This window comes from Beta vulgaris, chromosome 4 (assembly GCF_026745355.1).
Source record: "Beta vulgaris subsp. vulgaris cultivar EL10 chromosome 4, EL10.2, whole genome shotgun sequence".
NCBI lineage: Eukaryota > Viridiplantae > Streptophyta > Magnoliopsida > Caryophyllales > Amaranthaceae > Beta > Beta vulgaris.
In genome coordinates this window covers 61,993,006-62,013,508 of record NC_079205.1, presented here as the reverse complement: position 1 = coordinate 62,013,508, position 20,503 = coordinate 61,993,006, and the positions used below count along the sequence as shown (strand labels likewise).

The window sequence follows — 20,503 nt, the reverse complement described above, 5'->3', positions numbered from 1 at the left end:
ATCAATATACAATACTAGATTTTTTTGCACGCGATGCGTGCTTGGATTTTTTTCGAAACAGAAACTCGATTTTCTTCAGCATAAGAGTCAAAATTTGAACATTAGACATACAAAGTATAATTGTTTTTCGTTGCAAAATTTGATTGGTTTAGTTTATGTCACTTAAGTCTCTCACCATTCTTTTGGTTTTTTTTTTTTTTAAAACTTTTCAAAGTTAAATTCTATGAACAAAATAGAAAATTTATTTATGATTTCTAATATTATAATTTTTTAATTGATTTTTGAATTAAATACTTTACTTCATAAATTGTAAAGAAAGTGGACACTTTGATTTCAAGTCAATTTTTTCATAGGTTGTAGTTTGTAAGTGAATTATTAAGTTTTATAAAGTTTCCTCAATTTAGTGATTTGCATAACGTAAATTATGCAATTTTATGATTTTAGTTGACTTGTGAGTGATTGTTATAATCATATTTTTGTTATTTTTGTTTGAAGCCCCCTTGTAAATTTGTAATTTAGTATGGGAAAGGGGGCAAAATAGGCATTTCAAAAAAGGACACCGTTGCTCCCCCCTTCCCTTATATAATAGAGATACTGAGTCTCCAATTCTTCTGTAATTAATGATGATTTATTTCCCAAACTTCATTACTTTTATAAATCGTCCCTTTAATTAATTAGACTCCTTGATTTTCAAAAAAAAAAAAATCCATATTTCCAACAGATAATCAATGTCAAAGGGGGTAAAATAACAAACAAATATAATTATATTTCAACTCTTTGTTTTACCAGAAGAAAAAAAAAATAGTTCAAAGAACTTTCCAGTTCTACGGTACTTCCACAACTACAATGAACAAAATTCAACAATTATAATGTTGATTCAACGAGTATTATATTTCAACTATTTGTATCTTTAATTTGTTTTTACGAGAATGTGATTCACGAGTTTGACAAAAGTGGGTCGGCGAATCTTCATTAACAATGGAAATATCTCTTGGCAACTTAGCCTGACTTGTTTTTGTGAGATTATTTCTAGATTTCTTGACATTTATTTGAAGAATCTATCTTTAGAGGAGAAAAAGAGAAAATTGGAAAAAAAAAATATGCTACATCTTTATATAATTTTTCACACGCATAGATGAATAAACAAAACATCCTTTTAATAGGCATACCGATCAATACTAATAACTTATTAACTACTCATGAGCCACTAAAGAGAAAAATTAGTAACATATCCACCATGTAGCTTACTACTTGCTATCCCACTAACTATACCATTAACCAGAGCACTACTTGTTAGCCTACTAACAACTAATCTTAACTAATAGGAAAATTATTTGACTAATTTTGGAGTACAATCTAACACACCCCCTTGTTCCAAAATTTGTAGGAGCCAACATTAAACATTGTGTCACAATCTTGCTTCTCGGTAATTCTTCCCGCATGACGGACCTTGAAAAAAAATCTTAATCTTTATGGAACACTTCTCTCCATTAACATGGAAGCAATTCTCTTCCTAATGTAATGCACTTCTTATTACCGTCTTCAAATTTGTTAATGCACTTCTCATCAACCTCCACTAAATGAAGCACTTTTCTCCATAAAACTATGTTCGACGTAACCTTGTAAATTTGACCAAATCTACTACTAAAATTCAAGAAACTGTGTATGCGTTGACTACGACTTCCACCATATATGATCAGATTGACAATATCTTGTTTGCTTGTGAAGACTACCCCCTTCACCTCAAATGACTTGCCTCCCTCTTTTTATAGTAACCAAACAATATATTTTTATGGGTTAAAAGGAAACTCATCCCCACACATCCAAGAAGAAGGAGAAAAAAAAAACATTACTTGCCATGGTTAGTCACACGCTAATTATTTTTATTTGTATCATTTTCTCTCCAAACTTTTTGTTTTTCTCATTTCTCTTTAATTTTTTGATGATATAACCTAATGCTCTGATAATATGTAGAATCTTTACAAAGAAAGAGAAAATTGGAGAAATAAAAAATACTACATATCTATATATTTATCACATACATAAATGAATAAACAAAACAACCTTTTAATAGACATACAAAACACTAGTAATAACTTCTTAACTATGAGATAAATTAGGAACATATCCACTATGTATCCCACTACTTGTTATCCCACTAACTAGACTACTATTTAGACCACTACTTGTTAGCCCACTAACGAATTATTAGCAACTAATCATAACTATTAGGAAAACTATCTGACTTCTTTCCAAAAAAAAAAAAAGGAAAACTATCTGACTAATTTTGGAACATAATCTAACATTATCTCCTTTATATCAGTATTAAAAATGGAGTAATGATAAAAAAAAAAGAGTAATGATAATTAACTAGAGGTATAACTCATAGTTTAGTAATTTTTACTATTTTGTAATTAATTTTTTGCATAAGTCAAATACGAGAATAAAGTAAAGTTAAGTGACTCAAGTCTTTAGATGCACACATAGCACAATAGCACTAGCTTTTATTTGGATTTTGTAATTTTACATAAAAGGATCTCTACGATGACATAATTGATGTTTAAATTACTTAAATATAACCAACAACTTTGTTATTGATAGCCAAAATATAACAAAGACCTTATTTTAGTGTAAAATACAATATAAGTGGATTATTTTGTTCCAATTATAAACTTATTATACTTATAGAAAGTTACTAGTCAAAAGAAAGGTTGATTTAAGGGCCCCTATTCTCATACCTCGCATAGGGTCCCTATTCTCATACCTCGCATAGAGCCCATCATATGTCAGGAACGGAGTTGTAATCGTGCTGTTCTCAAAAAATAGTATCGCAAATTGTATATATACTCCTAAAAAAAGTAAGATGAATTGCATAATGTAACAAGTTGATCATATTGCGTTGAACTCAAAATAATTTTATGTTCGTAATGGTGTGCTTATATGTCATTCATACATGTTCGAATTTAATGTGTTCGGATTGGAAGGAAATGAGATAAATCTATTGAATTTTAAAAACAAAACAAAAGGAGATCATAGAGAATACTTCAATATCATCATAACAGATTGACAATATCATATAGTACCTAATTTATGAAAGAAAAAACACGAGCGTACAAATAGATTGTACAACATAAATAATTCAAAAAACTGATCTCACACGATGTACTAAACATGAAAATCAATTTAAAAAAAGACATTTGTATTTTTCCAACATTAGTTCAAAGTTACAAAATACAACTATACAAGTATTTATTACTCCCCTATCTATAAAAAAACAAGAAGAAAACAAAAAAAAGAGAGGAGAATATAAAAACACAAGATAGACAAGTTTGTACTGGTGTAAAGTTTTAAAAAGTTAATATAGAAGTAGTATAATAAAATTGGTAATAATTGAATGAGGGGCAAAATTCCATGCGATATCTTCACGGGTACCGGAAAGTTGGGTCCCACAAAAACTTGAGATTTGATATTAGGGTAGGTCCCAATTGGGTGAAAGGTTACTGGCTAAGGCTATTTTTAGTTCACCTGAAATTTTCTGATCTAAACTTATCTGATCTGATCTAAACTTATTTTTTCTGATCTGATCTGATCTGATCTGATCTGAACTGATCTGATTACAATATCTTATCTGGTTACTGGCTAAATCATGTGGGGACTTGTTTGATTCAGCTCAATGAGTACTTTATTAATATTCAATCATTATAATTTTTACTAATAATTTTTAAATATAAACATGATATGAACTGAACTGATCTGAACTTATTTTTTCTGATCTGATCTAATTAGATCTGAAATAAACAAAAATAATATGAACTGAACATAGCCTAAATGGGTAATCCCGTCAGTATAGTATGTGGCCTATTGTTGTCTGTTTTAGGAATTGGAAAAGAAAAAATAACAGTGAAAATGTGTTGGAGAAGCTTTTGCTTTTCGAGGTTATATTGCACTTGTGAAGTTGTGTGTGGGAGCTGTAATTGTGTCAATAGTCCCCACCACCTCATAGTATGATGCAGTGATGCACACATCAAGTGATGATTGAGAGAGTCGAGACTGAGATTCATTATCCTGTTTCTTTAGACTACGGATGGAGACTTGGATCGCATTATACATAATTCAATTCCGATCTTATAAGAAGCCGAATTTTAATTTTGAGTCTAAGTTTGACTCTGATTTAAAATCCAAACATCTGGCTCAAACTCTGATCCAACTCAAAATCCGAACATTTGTCTCCGAATTCGATCCGACTTATTTTTCAGTCCAATTTATAATAGAAAAGTCTTTTATAATACATCAATAATCTAATCATTATAATTATTTCTAATTATTTTCTCCCTTTAATAATAAGTGAAACATAGGGATTAGACACAAGATTTAATAAACCTCATTTTCGAAAGCCAAAAAATCATAAAATACACTTTTCATTATCAAAAGGAGAAGAGAGAAAAGCAAACGACATAATTTGGTGTTGTGGGACCATTCTCAATAGCAACTACAACATTGTGGTCTTACATAAAAATCACAAACTAAATTTGTAAAAATTGGTAATTAGATGAAGTATATGATTTGTTTTCTCTCTACATTGTTTTATATAAATAATATATACAAACTACAATCTCTTTTTCTAATAAAGCTAGGTTAAATCCCTTGTAAGTATAAGGGAGAATTTGGGGAACCCTCTTGCAAAGGGTGACACCAACACCACTAGGCTATCACCTGCTACTTATACAAGCTATAGTTTTGAGATTGCTTATAAGAAGCTAAAAGTGAAAATACTCATCAAACAATAACTAAACATTATTAACAGTGTAGGGTTGGCAAAAAAGCGGCCCAACATGATTATCCGAGCCGAAGTAAGCGAGTTCGAGTTATAACGTGTTAGATAAATGGGTCGACGTGAAAACTAAATAGATTGAGTTTGGGTTAAAAATTCCAACTAAAGCAAATTGTCTAACATCTTTAACCCTTTAAATAAGTGTCTAGTCTTTAGGCTTAGCTTTGTTTTTAAGTTTGGACGAAGCCCAATGAAATGGTGTACAATAGAGTATTAGTGTGTAAGGAAACTATCAAAGTATAATTAGCTAGAAGTTTCATTTGATTATGCAATTTTGTAATAAATGTTATGTTATATAAGAATACAATATTTGGAGAGTCAAATTCTAAAAATTTATGCTCCAATGATATTAATTCGAGTCGGGTCAATTTTGGGTTAACTTGTTTTAAGACCCAAAAACAAACTTTGAAAAAATAAACAGGTTAAATAGGTCGAGTTCATGTCAACCCGTTTGTATAAGAGTAAGGTTTGGAGTGGAATTTCTAACTTGTTTAGGTTAACAAATTAGATCCATGTTCAAGGCTTTTAACCCATATATGCAAACAGATCAATCGAGCATGAGCTCGATTGCTAGCCCTAATGAATACCACCAATTCATGATTTTTTTTCATAAATCCCTAAACTAATACTTATTCACTTCATTAGTGTCAAAATTGTTATTTTTTCATGAATCCCAAACTATTACTCGGGGCGCAATACTTTGTGAGGTTAAGATTAGGGCTAACAATCTTTGACACGACCTGATAACATGACACAAATCCGGCCTAAAGTTACTGAGAGAAACACGAATCTGATACGAATATAAACACGAATGACACGAACTCAACCCGATTAGTTATATTTATCATATTATGCAACTATTATACTTTTTATATCAATTTTGATACATTTAAGGACTAACCCAAAATTGATACAAATCAAACACTGAACACGATCCACTAACACGAATTGCTAATTAAGATCATATACTTAAAATTCCTCATCACACATTGAAAAACAAAAAACTCAAATTCGCCGCCAAAATTTTCCGGTGCCTAAACCGTTACATCCGTCCAACTGTGCAAAGTAAAATCTCATCGCGAAATCTGGGATTTCTTCTCTAAGTAGAATCAAACACTCAAAACTTCAAAGCTAAAACCTTTTTCTCTCTTTTCTTCTCTTTAATTATCGCTTAATTGTTTACTCTTTTGTTCACTAAATTGAAATTGAATATATGCCCACCAACTGTTTGTTGAAATGCCCCAAAGAATAAATTTCATCAACCCTCGTTCATATGCTCGTTATTACGCCCAATTCAACCCATCCTTTTCAATTTCATCTCTCTCAAATCTCTTTACTGCGAAAAGCCTAGTTCACAGGAATGATATAGATGCTCAAATAGTAAATTTATGTGAAAAAGATAGTTCTTTTACAGCAGCATCTTCTTTGTTTGACAATGTCTATGATTTAGGGACAATCCCTTCTTCCCAAACATGTAATTTTCTTGTTAATAAGCTCAGAATGTCAGGGAAGCATGAGTTGGCTTTTTGTGTGTATAAGAAAATGACCCATGTTGGTATTAAGCCTTTGTTTTATTCATTGGCTGTTCTAGTTGAGTATTTTGTTAATTCACCTAAGCCCTCCTACGCTTTAGGGGTTGTTGGGTTGATCTGGAAGCATGGGTATGAAGTTAATGTATACCTAATGAACCTTGTGTTGAAGGGTTTGTGTCGAAACGGGGAGATAGATCAAGCATTGCAGGTTTTGCAAGGAATGTCGAATTCCTCTGTTTTGCCTGATGTTGTTAGTTACAATACGGTGATCAATGCACTTTGTAAGGCGAAGAAGGTGGTGGAGGCATTGAATGTAATGGATCAAATGAAGAGAGCTGGTTGTTGTCCTGATTTGAGAACATATACCACTATCTTAGACGGCTTATGTAGAATTGGTAAGATAGAAGATGCGATGGGATTGATGGAAGAGATGAAGAAGAAAGGTTTTGATGTGGATGTTGTTGCTTATAGTACCCTCATCAAAGGTTTTTGCTGCGAAGGAGACGTTGATAAAGTTAAAGAGCTCTTTCATGAGATGTTGGAACATGGAGTGACCCCTGATGTGATTACTTATTCAAGTGTGTTGCAGTTTTTTTCTGCGAAGGGTCAACGGGAAGAAGTTGCGGCAATGGTGAAAGATATGACAGAGAGGGGAGTTTATCCTGATGGAAGTACATATTCAGGTATAATTGACGGTCTATGCAAGAATCAAGAGACTACACGAGCTGTTGCCATGTTGAAGTTGATGCTGGAGAAGGGTGAAGAACCACCTGTTGCAACATTCAATTCTGTGATTAATGCTCTCTGTAAAGATGGGTTGGTTACCGAGTCTTTTGACATATTAAAAATGATGATAGATAAGGAGAAGAAGCCTGACTTAAGGACATACACTACATTGCTCAAAGGTCTTCTTGAACTTGGGGAAGTTGATGACGCGATAATGATTTTCAATTCAGTGTTTGAACTCGAGGCTTATGCTCAGCCAGATATTATTGCATACAATACATTGATCATAGGGCTTTGCAAGGAAGGTCGCCTTCCTGAGGCTGAAGCATTTTACCTTAAGATGGTTGAAGCAGGAATCTGTGGGAATGAGGTCACTTATAGCACACTGATCGGGGGATGTTTGAAAGCAGGAAATGTTATAGGATGTCTGGAGTGGTGGAAAAAGATGCTTAGCATCGGAATAGCTCCAGATTCGTACACTTTTGGCATCATGATCGATGGTTTCTGCAAGTTGCAAATGGTTAACATTGCAAAAGGTCTTTTCTTGAAAATGAAGGACTTTGGTCTTAGTCCCCAAGTACTGGACTATAATATGTTGTTGACAGCATTAACTAAAGAAGGTAGTATGGATCAGGCAAGGAGTTTATTCAAAAACATGAAGGAAAACTGTGTTCCTAATATGGTATCCTTCGTTGTGATGATTCATGCAGCCCTCAAATGTGGTGATTTCGTATTTGGAAAATCACTACTCATTGATATGCTTCAAAGAGGTTTGACCCCTGATGCTTCCTTATTTTCCACATTGATCGAGAGTTTCTCAGAAGCTGGACTGATGGATGAGGCCAAGCAACTTTTTGAAAGGATGATTTCTCGAGGCTTTACTCCGAATAGTTTTGATTATCAATATTTGTTAACAGGGTATTGTTCAAGGGGTGATATGAATGAAGTTATTAATCTGCTTCGTCGAATGGCAGCTGATAAGGTTGTGCTTAGCTCAGAGATGAGATCAACTATCATGGCATGCCTGTATCATTGTGCTGATACTGATGTGGCGGATCTTCTGCCGACATTCTCTCAAGATGGTCCAGAAGAAGATGTCGTTCCTTGCAATGATAGCGTCCCCTGCAATGATATTCTAGCAAATCTTCACAACTTTCATTCAAAAATTCCAAAGATTGCTTCTTAATGCCTTGCAGTATTGGCTATTTGCCAGTGGTAGATAGGTCTTTGCATCTTGTTTGAAGATTTCAGTGAAAAAACCATTAGCTAAACCAAAAGGCATCATATGGGAGATCTTTAGCTGTAGGATCAGTCGAGACATAGGAGTATTAATTGTGAATGCCAAAGATATGAAGTATTAATGTTTGTTGAACACTTGAATGTGTGCTCATGGACAGATGTTGGCTAGAAGCATAAACTCAAATTGCCGAAATAAAAGAAAACCCCCAAAGCAATGTATTTAATTAAGGACACGGTGCATTCTGGGGGGTGCTTATTGAATTGAGCAGTTAGTGAGCAACTCAAATTCGACTAAGGCAAAACTAGGTCAACACTTGACTTGAGCTGGCTCCAGCTCGAGCTTGAACTCAAATCGATATATTTACGAGTCGAGTTGAGTTAGCCTAAACTATACTAGATAAGCTCGTGAGCTGCTATATAAAGGTAACGGTTATTATCACAATGTTTTCATTTGTTACCTTTATCAAACTAGTGGAAACAAAACACGTTTCTTTCCTCAATCATAATCCTCTCAATTGTTTTCATTTCACTAGGATACCAAACAACACTTAAAGGTAACGATTATTATTTCTATTTCCTCTCCTTATCCAAATCTTTTCCATTCCGTTTACGTTTTTCATACCAAACACCCTCTTATTCTCTTCCCTTCCTTTATTTCTCTCCATTTCCTCCTATTCGAACAAAGTGTAACGTAATAATATGCTGATTATGTCTCCTAACAAATACTATACTTCTAGATAGTAAAAATGACAAAACTTCGTGCATAACAACTTCACATACTTTAGTTATTTTGCAAACAAAATCATATAGTTTATCTAGTTTAAATAAGCAAACATCCTATCATCTATAAAAAACTAGTTACATTCGATATTTAAATGGTGCAATATAACAATGTTTACAGTGATTTTTTTTGGAGCGAAAAATATTCAATCTTCCAAAAGTCTGGATTTTTGCCAAAAGTACATGAAATGGCTTTATTATCACAATGAGACTATGAGAGACGAACAAATGAAAACATGAGCGATGATTAAAGACAAACTTATGAATTCCTTTATGGGACAAACCAATTTTGATCAATATGTTTACTAATTCCGTTCGTACATAATAGTTACAATTGCATTTTTCACCCTTATCGATAAATTTGTAAATAGTGTCAAAAATCAAAATATAACAATTATTATTTTAAAACGGAGATAGTATGTATTTATCTATCAACCTATTATAAGAACGTTATTCGAACCCCCTTAAACGAATTAAGAATTTTTGTTATTCATCATCCATGTTTGGTCACACTCGAACTCTACAATTACTTCGAGGTGCAATTTCAATATCAACATTAAACCCAGAAACAATTTCTCATCTTTTTCCTAAAACCCTAAACCCTAATTTCGAAAACCCTAAATTTCAATGGCTGATTCGAAAATTAAGCACAGCTACATCATCGGCAGGAGGAGTATGGAGAAACCCTAATAGTATATCAATTTGGAGAAGAAAGAAAGAAATTGGGAAAGAAGGTTTAATTGTTGCCAAAGAATTGAAGCGTCTTCAATCAAATCATATTCGTCTTCAACGTTTTATTCAATCTAATGTTTCTCGCTTGCTTAAATCTGACCTTGTTTCTGTTCTTGCTGAATTTCAGCGTCAAGATCAAGTCTTTCTCTCCATGAAAGTAAGTACTTCCTCCTCTAGTCCTCTGTAAAATAAATGTGATAATAATAAGAGGGATTCATGTGATGAGGAGAGATATAGAGAATTCGATACCGAATTATGTAATGTTGCATTTATTTTGAAACTTATGAAATTAGTGAGTGTTGGATTTGTTTTAGAATGTTTCTTGCTTTTTCTCTGTTTTATATTTTGGGATGATGTGTTTTGTTAATTAATATAGTATATTGGGTGAAATGTGTTTCTTCAAGCTATGCTCGATGTGGTTTATTGTAGTTTCTTAGAAGACGAATTTGATTTAACATTGTTTAATTGTATTTGTATTTGTTTTTCTTTAAGATCTATTGTAGATGTTGTTTGACCTTCAATTAATGAAATTTCTCTTAAAAAAAAGAAAAAGCTATGAAAATCAGTTTAAGTTAGCAGAAAATCAGTTTTGATATGTGAAGAATCCTAAGAAAAATTACTCTTATTACAAGATAATTTGTTTAGTTGGGCTTGAATATTGAATAATTGAAAAGTTCAAGACTCGAGTCGATTGCGACAAAATTAGGAATAAGTGTGCTTTTTGGGGGGGGGGTGAGTGGTTGATTTGATCATTTCATGGGGTGAGTTAGTGCTAGACTGTGTGATTTGTTGTAGAATGGGTGCCTGCATTTGAGGTTACTTATTTTTTTTTTCTTAGCATCTATTAAATGCTCTTTATTATATAAGAATTGTACAAATTTTGGTACGCAATATGGTTGGCCGGAATTTGATGGTTCAGAGTTCAGCCTTTAGAGTAGGGTTATCCGTCACAATTCAAAGATTTTAAAGGCCTGATTTCATGTCCCTTATGTGGCATTGGACTTTGGAAGACAAAAGAGTGAATGAATGATAAGAATTGGGCTTGCGAGAGGGTAAGATGAGGGGGAAAGAAAAACTCTTAATAAAGGCTTGAATGGCTTTGAATAGGGTGTGAGACGTGTTTCTTAGTGAGGGAGTGTGTATTTATATATGGTTCGATCGGGTTTGTAAGCTTATGCTGATTAATTATTACAGGTGTTGTGTAAGATAGCTGCATTAGCATTTCCTATGGAATGTCTTGCAGTTTCTATTTGCCATTTTCCTTCACTTTTCAAGTCGATCTTCTTCTTTACCTCCTTGCCACCCGATATCTTCTTGTCTCTCCTTTCATCCTTACTCTTGATTATCAGTATAAGTATATAACGATTCTAAATCTCTAGTTATGAACTTGTGATCCAAGTTCAGCTTGTAACAGATAGTCCAAGCAGAACAATGTATCATGCATAATTTAAGGATGCTTCATAGATCTTGTACAATTTAGAGGTCCTTTCTTACACTTCATGCGTATGTTACCCTGTTGTATGTTCTGATATTTGCAATGACATGATCATTATCCTTAAATCTCATAAAAAGGTTGAGCCATCTCTTGTATTCAAAAGATAAAAAGTATTCTATTTATAGGCAAGCAAGTCAAATTCACTAGGGTCTTTATAGCAAAGTATAGTGACCATGATCTGTGGAGGGGAAACCAGCCAAGTTATATCTAGCCTGATATATTTGTTATCCTTGCATTATCTTTTTTTTTTTTTGTTTGAAAATGAATAAGTGACCTATTTTGCATGATTACATAGTGATATGGTAATTCGTACTTCCTTGCCCGAAACAGTGAAATATGCATATAGATAACTGGCTGCTCACTGCTGATATCAGTATCTAAGGTTTCCCTCTCACAGTTGTATGATGTGGTGCGTAAAGAGATATGGTACCGCCCAGACATGTTCTTTTACAGGGACATGCTCATGATGCTTGCAAGGAACAAAAAGGTTGAGGAAGCAAAGCGGGTATGGGAAGACTTAAAGAAGGAAGAAGTCCTATTTGACCAGCACACTTTCGGTGACATCATCAGGGCCTTTTTGGACAATGAACTGCCGAATGAGGCGATGGAAATATATGATGAAATGAGGCAGTCCCCTGATCCTCCTCTTTCACTTCCCTTTCGGGTAATTCTGAAAGGACTTATTCCATATCCTGAATTGAGGGAAAAGATCAAAGATGATTTCTTGGAGCTTTTTCCTGGGTTCTCTGTCTATGATCCTCCTGAAGACCTCTTTGACGATCAAGATTGGAAAACAGATAGTGAATAGGATCGGAAGGTGAGTTATGCTGTTGCCAACCTTAGACGTTTTGTTTTTTGTCGTCCATGTTACAACTTTACCTCATGACAATGTAACCCTTCTCACTCATATATTCCTTAGAAGTAGTAGGTGGTTTTTATATTCTTAAGAACAAAATGTAAAACAAAATATTTGATTGATTGAAGCTTCAGTAAAAATATGTATAATGGTTATCCTTGGCTGTTGTCAGTTTATCTTGGAAATAAAAACAAAATTATGGAAACCAGAAAAGGTAGTTCGTAGATTTAGTTGTCCGCTTCAAAAGAAACATGGTTAGCGTAAATACAAGTTCCCATTACCTTTTGACCCTAGTATATTGACAATACAATGCAGACAAAGCTACAATGCTTCAAGAAGTAACAGAGAATTTCATCAGAGGGAAGAGTAGAGCACAATCATCAGATGCTTTTTGGTTCATCTATTCTCCTCTTGATACAAACATTATTTTTCAACAAACAAATGACGTTCATCCTCATGACGCTCATTTCCATCTTCATTGTCATATATTTGAAATTCCGATGTACTTTTGATAGCTCTCCTCTCTTTCCTGTGCCTGTGATGCCGAATCACATAATCCTCTTTACTCTCCAAATGCAACTGCTGAATTACACCGGTGCTACTTCGATGTCTGTCATGTTTATGCTTGTCTCTATGAACATGATGCAAATACTGATTATAATCGTTTGGTCGATGTGCTGCATGGTGATGATGCTCTTGTTCAGTATTAATCTTCCGGTGCCTATGCTTCAGTCCGTGCATGTTGTTGTGATGATGGTGAGCTCGGTGATGATGATGAGCTCGGTGTTTCTTGTGATGAACCCGGTGATGATTGTGCTGAACTCTGTGCCTCGGGGTGTTCCTGTGTCTTGGCAAACCTTCCCAGCAATTATCTTCCCACCAGTCGTAGAGAGGATCAAAGAGTCCTTTTTGATGTAAAAGCCACACTAGCACAAGGACTAAACCCCCAACAAGAAGTATTTTGTGCTTAAGATTTAGATGAATATGTTGAATGAATATATAAATAGTGCTGAGAAAAAAACTATGGTTACCTGTAGGGAAGATGGACAAAAATAGGCCAAACATGATGACCCAACTCATGCACACATATTGAATGTGACAGTGGAAGTCAAAGAATCCAGAACACTTGCTTCTACACTCAAATCAACAATGTAAGAGAAATGATTAGAATATGAAATTAAAAAGCATAACATTTCACTAAATTTGCCTACTCCAAAATTCTAATACATGTACAAGAAAATTTAGTAACTAAATGTAAGTATGATGACAACATCAAAATCTGAAGTCTAAATTCTCAGAGAAATCCTCCTGTACTAGCTTTTCTTGAAGCTTGCTGTTATGTTTTCTGGTAAATCCTTTTTTTCTCGACTTTCTTACAACAATCTTGAAGTATCCACTATTTTTTTAGGTAGTGAAGTCTGTACATTTTGGTTATTATTTTCCAGACGATCTTCTATCGGATAATCTTACCAAAAGTTTTTTAGTCGGACAGTCAGGCCAAACGTTTTTTTGTCAGACGAATAACTTTACGCATTTCACTTAAGATAGGAATAGAAGCAACGATTACGCAAACCATGTAAAATCAGCAAAAGTTATTGTATAATTTCCATAGAGATACCTGCAAGTCTTTCCTGTGATGAAGTCTGATAAACCAGTCCACAACTTGTTCCACATGTCTCTGATAGTTTCAAAAAAACTTGTTGAGCCTGACTTCGGCGGCTCAAAGGGAACCTGTAGAATGTCATGTTGCTTCTGTTATTCCACAAAACAGACATCCCCTAATGTATCTATGTGCATAAAGAGTCGGTGTGGTTGAGACATCCTCTCTTATAAGTGGGACTGGAAAGGAATGAACTTTTTTTTACCTGTGTTCCATTGTCAAGTACTGTGGCTGTGGTGGTGAACTGGCACTCGGCTCTATCGACTTCATTGAATTCCGAATCTTTTAAAATTGCTGCATTGAGAGAGAGCTTCAAAATTATACAAATTCTGACTCTAGACCAAAAGGCAAAACAGAAAACATATGATAGCAAAAACAACAAGAATCAGTACACAAAAAAATACTACCAGAACATGCATATTTTGAAGCTTGATCTGTAACTGGATATATTCTAAATGATCGAGTAGCAACTTCTTCGGGCTTCATGATAAAAAATTGTTCCTGCAATCAAATACTTTTGAAGGTAGAATCTAGCAGTTTTCGAGAGTTATGAATATCTCAGGATACCCACAAGGAAATCATTTAGACAAGTACCTCCATCATTGTGACACCTTTCGAGCATTGAAACTGTATAAGATTTGGCAAAAAAAAAACATTCAATGTTCAAGTTGTTATCACTGAAAAGGGAGGATCAATGTAAGTGCAATAAGTTGCTTCTTCCATTCAGAATTGATAGTCACATACTTTCTCCGTTCCCTAATAAGTGAAACACTTCTCTCTTTTATATGAGAGCTTTTTTGGAGAAGTGTTTCACTTATTATGGAACGGAGGAAGTATACTATTTAGAATGTCCAGAAAAATTGCAAAAAAGTAAGTGATGGGAAAAGGACAGAAACAACACAACTGTTTTAAAGGGTGTTGTGTTCTTGTGAAATAAGGTCAAATCCTTAACTATGAGATGTTGGAACAATGTGAGTATGTGAAAAGTACTTGCAAGGTAATTTATTGGCATACCGTCAAGCTGTATGATGCTTCCACTTTACCAATGTTCTTTGTTTTGATAACTGCAGTCCCAAACTGAGCAAGTGCTTCAAATGTAGGGACAGTAACACCTAAAATCTTTCCAGGGCTCCTAAAACAGAATTACAAAGATACAGACTTCAAAGATTTTGTAACTGTAAGCGAATATAATCGTATCAGAAAATGTAGCCATATATATACTAATTACTAACCTCTGATAAACATATTCAATGTCATCAGCTGCTAGTTCTATCAGAAGATTAGTATTTAGAGCTTCAGAGATCCCAAAGGAAAATGAACGAGGCCCTGCACCCTATATGCATTTTCTGTTAATAACAGTTCCTGACAGTAACAATCCTGATAATTATAAGATGTAAAATCATAACTTAACTGGGTGTTCGTTTATTCTTTCGAACCTTCCTACCACGCCATATAATGGTGGTTGATTCCTAGAAATCCGATTCTGGTCAGCCTGAAAAACAGTTTTAGGAGTCAATAATTCAATGTAGTTTTATTGTGCAGAATGTATATGAAACAATTAGTTTTCTTGCCTAGATTGACCCATTTCAGCTATAGTATTTGGCTAAAAGATACTAACTTCATGAAAATTCCAGAGCTGGTTGTGCAAACAACTCCAGTAAGGAGAGGTGCAGAAATCTGGCTGACCATTAAAAGCCTCATAGCTGACTCCAATTTTATTGCATTCAAGACCATCCAATGTGAATCTCACTCTCTCGAGTAGCATATACATAGAGAAATTTTTCCCGAGATCTGGAGGTTGGCCTGGTCCATGCTTCAAAAACCGAAAAAGTAAAGGAAAGAATTTGATGAACAACAATACTCTCATAATTATTTCCAGCAGAGCTAGAAGGTTGTTTAAAAAGTTTTAAAGTTGGCCTCCATGCACATCTGCAAGAAACATACCTGCCTTGGTATCACTAGGTAGAAGTCCTCAAATGATGGAATATTAGTGTAACCAGAAAAATCCCCAATAAGATTCACTCTGAGAAAGTTGTTACTGGACACGGCTGTTCGATTTCCAGGACCAACAATCACTTCCTAAAGGGTGAGCCAAGAATCCAAACATGCAAGAAACGGGAAAATACAATAAGAGGAAGAAAGACAAGTAACATTTTCACATAGTATAAGAATGCAAGGATGTGACTTACTGATACTTTGGATCCTGTCTTGACTTCAATTCGAACAGTAAATCCCACAGTTCTCTGTCCGATGCCAAATACATGGAACCTAAAAGCATAAAGAAAAATTTACTGAAACAACAGAAAAAGGGATCAATGACAGGGAAACTACAACTAATTTCTGTTTAAACACATACTAATTTAGAGGAGTCAGTTGAAATACCAATCACCAGGGAACCGTAGACAATGTGCAGTATTGGCTTTCCCCTTTACCAGCTTGTCAACTGAAAAGCAATTCACAAATGAGAAAACACAAGACTATAAAATCATAACTCTTTGAACATGAGAAATGAACTTGTATAATAAATTTCAGATACTTACAGAAGTTTCCACATGTAGAAGGTACTCGTCGCCTATCACCACAAGGGCAGCAGACTGGCTGGAGTCAAAGAATGAGATAATTACATTAGGTCAGGAAACTAGAAAGAATGTATAGGGAAAACTAGAAAAGTTCAGTATTCAGGAGACACAGTTAAAATTTAACATACTGTCAAAAAGTTGAAGTTAGAGTATCCATGATCAACAAATGACTTAGGGACTTGTTAGAAAGAAACATAGTTTTCGATACACTAAAACCAAACACGATACCTGAGAGGCTTCAATTATGTGACCTTGTTCATCCCTCAACCTATTAAACCCAATAGTAAGAGGAATGAGTCATATCCAAGCACATGTAAACAAACATAGATCATGAATTCGAAATATTTCACTCTGGAATCTGGGTAGAAGGATTTTTCAATTATGCTGAACATACGAGTGCACAACTACAAAGAAGGTGAGAGGAGTGGGGGAGGGAGAAAGAGAGAGAGATTGCCTCTCACATATCTTCACAACATGTGCATCAGCATCCGGCTCACACTTACGTGTCTGGACAAAATACTCTTGGGGTCTATACGGGACATCCTGAAAATTTGATGCTGAAATGAGTCACATACTATTAAAAGTGCAAGCAGAGAAGCTATGTATGATTGCATTTACTTATCAGTTTAAACCAACCAACTATTCTATTCGTCTTTCCTTTTATTTCGTTTCTTTGTCCTTGTATTTCATACATATTGAGCACAATGGATCATTGTACACCAAAAAACAAAAAGGCTTCAAAGCTCTAGTTTGCAAATTGCAATTACGGCTCGTTTGGTAGTTGGTCATAAATGGTGGTAATGGGAATGAATTTGTGTGTAAATTTGTGAAAAATATCATTGTCCATTCCCATGGTAATGCTAATTTATCCTAAAGTGTCCACTTCCTCCTTGAATTTTCATTCCCATCCAATACCACCTTGTAGGGTGGTAATGAGTGGTAATGAAAATTAGTTCCCCTTGGAGACAAAAACACAAGTTTAGGGGTGAGATTGCTTGCCCATGGAGAAAAAATGTCACCACATGAAGATTTTAAGGGTCTTTCCCTAATAAAATTACACTTAAAATTCATTCCCATTACCATAATTTATTAACGACTACCAAACGGGCCTTTAGTGATTAAGGATATGACATTGAGCAGTTGAAAACGTCGAAGCAATAAAAAGCTCCTACTAGTTGTGTAAGATAGTTTCATGAAGGTTATGACAAAGACATACTTAAATCAACATCCTTACAAGTTACAACATAAGAATAGAAAAGACATACAGATTGGAGAAATGAGAATAAAAATCAAGATAACATGAGCATGTATGTAATACTAGTTCGCCATACTCGTATATAAGTCAGATCAAACACAGCATAAGCAGCAGATTTGTTGACAGTAATCACAGGGGGCAGTCGCAAAGTTTGCATATTGTTTGTAGAATTTTCCTCCACCTCTGCAACTTCCGCCACCATTGAGGCTTCTCCCCCACTCTGAAACCAATGCAAGTACTATGATAACAAATTTTTCTGTAAAATTAATGTATGACAACTTCAACATAAACTTATAAGGTTACAACTTACAACCTATAATCATTCACTTTTTTATATGAAAGGCATATTTTATACCATATTTATCTATTTACTGTGATATGATGCATCCCTTAGCTTCTCAAAACAAGTATAGAACTGCAGAAATTATGCAGCAAAACCAAGTTGGAAAATGATAGGAAGCCTTATAGATCACACTAGTTAGATTTAGCATCTCTATGTGACTATGTCTTCATTTTCTCCAACTTCGGAATAATATTTCCTCCATCTTGAAATAAGCGAAACATTTCTCTCAAAAAGCTCTTATTTCAGAACGAAGGAAGTATATTATTTGGGTTGAAGAACAAGAAAAACACCTAAACTTGAATCAAAGTCATCAAAAAAAGTGGTAGTACTAATTGGTAATTAAAGCAATAAATGTAACATGTCACATGTTAGTCTTTTTTCATATTAACTTCTCATAGAAATGATCAATACAATGACAAAGACAACAAGAAGAAAACACACAACTTACAGAGTTGCTAGGAATAGCCATGTTGATGATAATCTTGTGAGTACAGTTGAGGTTAGCATTGTTATTAGAACCACCATCTGTAGAAGTCTTCTCACATTTTTCGAGTTTCGATTTCGAAAGAATTTGAAGTGCTTCTCCACCATAATCATGTAACAGATTCAGCAAAAGCATCGCTAACATAATCATCCCACCAATTCCTTGCATTTTTCCACCATACTCCAATAAAGGCCAAAACTTGATCATCAAAAATTTAACTTCTTTTCCCGCCCAAATAAATTTCAGTTATTCCTGCCATTTTCAACCAAAACATAATATTAGTAACAGAATAATACAAATTGTTTAAGCAACAAATTGATGAAAAACTAAAGAAGAATATTGTTTACTGTCTATCAATGAAAACAGTGTGAGTTTCTTCTTCTTTTTTTTCTCTGTGTTATAAAAACAGTTATTATAACAAGATATATGGTGGGCCCGTAGTAGTCTTCTGGTGGGTCCGTAGGCGGTGGTGCGGTGGTGCGGTGGTGGTCTTCTGAACTTCAGAGAGGCAGTGCACAGGCAAAAATATGGTTTTGATATTGAGAAGTTACTGATTGTAAAATCTGTATTTCTCTTTGTTTTTTTGTTCCTTTTTTTCTCTTTCCTTTATTCTATTGGAAGTAGTTTTTTACTTTTTTTTTTTTTTTTAAAGAAGTAGTTTTTTACTTTGTTAGCAATAAAATAGGGGTTTTGATATTCTAGTGTTTTATTCATCTTCAGATATATAATAGAGATGGTTGGTGGGAATGTATGTAATGTAATAAAAAAAAAATTCATGCTATTTAGTGTCTGTATTTATCGTACATTGCATGTATATATACGGTATTTTTTCTTATTTATCCTTTGTCTACTTCTTCTTCCTCTATCACTAACATCACAATATAACCTTCCCCCACCGCCTCACCCCTAGCCATCGGCTCGTCGCCCACCCTCCCAGACCCAAGTCCCCCACGTTAGGGTTCCAAACAACTAACCTTTTTTGTTCCACCATGTAAAACCGAAAAACATGGTCGAATTGAAAAAATGGTTAGTTCACCATGATGGAAATAAAAAATTGGTTCAAAAAAAGAACGTATAAAAGTACGGGAAGTATTTAGTAAATTAAGGGGCTAACTAGCAAGACTCTAAAAAATAGAACATAACCAATATTGTAATGGAGGATCCATACCAATAGGGGAGGGACAAACATATTGAGGTCCCTCTATACCCCTTAAAATTGGGTCCTTAATACGTAACTCATAAAAGATGTAAGATTCTTAATTAAAAAAAAATAATTGGGTAAAAAGGATGAGTAGAAATTGATGAGTAGTCAATAATGGAGGAAATTGAGAATATGAAGATTCATCTTGGACATAAATAACCTAAGCGTGGTATTTAATGTGAGTGTGAGTCATATGGAGAGTTTGGGGCTTTCTCAAAGTCGTTGAAACAACAAAAATTAATTGAGTTTTGCTCCCACCAAGAAGTAGACCCGCATTCTTGTTACCTTTCCTTTAGCACTATCACTGATGCAAATACTTTACTTTTGTCTTTCTTTCAAACATTAAATATAATATATTTTCCGTCCCTTGTTAATTTGGGGGCCTCATTCCGTGTTGCATGGGTCAAGAACCGCCCCTGCATACCAAATAATGAAATAAGAAATGTAATACCTCTTATGATTGCTTTAAAGAGATTTATTAGTAGACTATTTATTTCAACAAGATGCATATTGCTTTTAGTGAGTTCATTTCTTTAGTTAGAACTTGTGTTGGCTATTGATTATGTGCATCGTTGACGATAGACTCAACTCCGTATGAGTCGGTGTCACAAGAAATGTATTTGATACAACCATATATACAAAAGTAGATAATCCATTGGCCGACTAAGAGAGATAAGATCTGAATTGCATGCGTCACATGCACATAATATTAGTTTAAGAGTTAAGACTAAGAACATCTTCAGCAAAAGTAGTTGTTACGATAACTGTTATGCAGAAGTAGATGTCACTT

The 20,503-nt window shown here is 34.3% G+C and overlaps 3 protein-coding genes across 4 annotated transcripts; 2 read left to right on the top strand and 1 right to left on the bottom strand.

The window, feature by feature from the left end:
- The first annotated feature begins 5,766 nt into the window (after nucleotides 1-5,766).
- On the top strand, nucleotides 5,767-8,556 carry LOC104890091 (pentatricopeptide repeat-containing protein At4g28010). The gene has a single exon (XM_010675461.4). It carries the CDS (start codon nucleotides 6,068-6,070, stop codon nucleotides 8,273-8,275), a length of 2,208 nt encoding a protein of 735 aa, XP_010673763.2. The 5' UTR covers nucleotides 5,767-6,067; the 3' UTR covers nucleotides 8,276-8,556.
- A 996-nt stretch (nucleotides 8,557-9,552) lies between these two features.
- Nucleotides 9,553-12,346, top strand: LOC104890094 (pentatricopeptide repeat-containing protein At1g62350). Its single transcript, XM_010675463.4, has 2 exons — nucleotides 9,553-9,997; nucleotides 11,733-12,346. The coding sequence occupies exons 1-2, from the start codon at nucleotides 9,608-9,610 to the stop codon at nucleotides 12,141-12,143; spliced, it is 801 nt and encodes a 266-aa protein (XP_010673765.3). The 5' UTR covers nucleotides 9,553-9,607; the 3' UTR covers nucleotides 12,144-12,346.
- On the bottom strand, nucleotides 11,924-19,137 carry LOC104890093 (protein HAPLESS 2). Of its 2 annotated transcripts, XM_010675462.4 has the most exons (19): nucleotides 18,860-19,137; nucleotides 18,477-18,764; nucleotides 17,762-17,905; nucleotides 16,885-16,973; nucleotides 16,659-16,698; nucleotides 16,392-16,449; nucleotides 16,234-16,294; nucleotides 16,041-16,119; nucleotides 15,796-15,930; nucleotides 15,470-15,664; nucleotides 15,263-15,343; nucleotides 15,084-15,184; nucleotides 14,866-14,983; nucleotides 14,446-14,478; nucleotides 14,259-14,352; nucleotides 14,057-14,145; nucleotides 13,810-13,922; nucleotides 13,223-13,323; nucleotides 11,924-13,129 (listed from the first exon to the last, which is right to left on the bottom strand). In XM_010675462.4, exons 2-19 carry the CDS (start codon nucleotides 18,717-18,719, stop codon nucleotides 12,615-12,617), a joined length of 2,289 nt encoding a protein of 762 aa, XP_010673764.3. In that variant the 5' UTR covers nucleotides 18,720-18,764; nucleotides 18,860-19,137; the 3' UTR covers nucleotides 11,924-12,614. The 2 variants fall into 2 exon arrangements, with proteins under 2 accessions (XP_010673764.3, XP_048499635.2); XM_048643678.2 differs by having other exon boundaries at nucleotides 18,477-19,137.
- Between the last annotated feature and the right edge of the window lie 1,366 nt (nucleotides 19,138-20,503).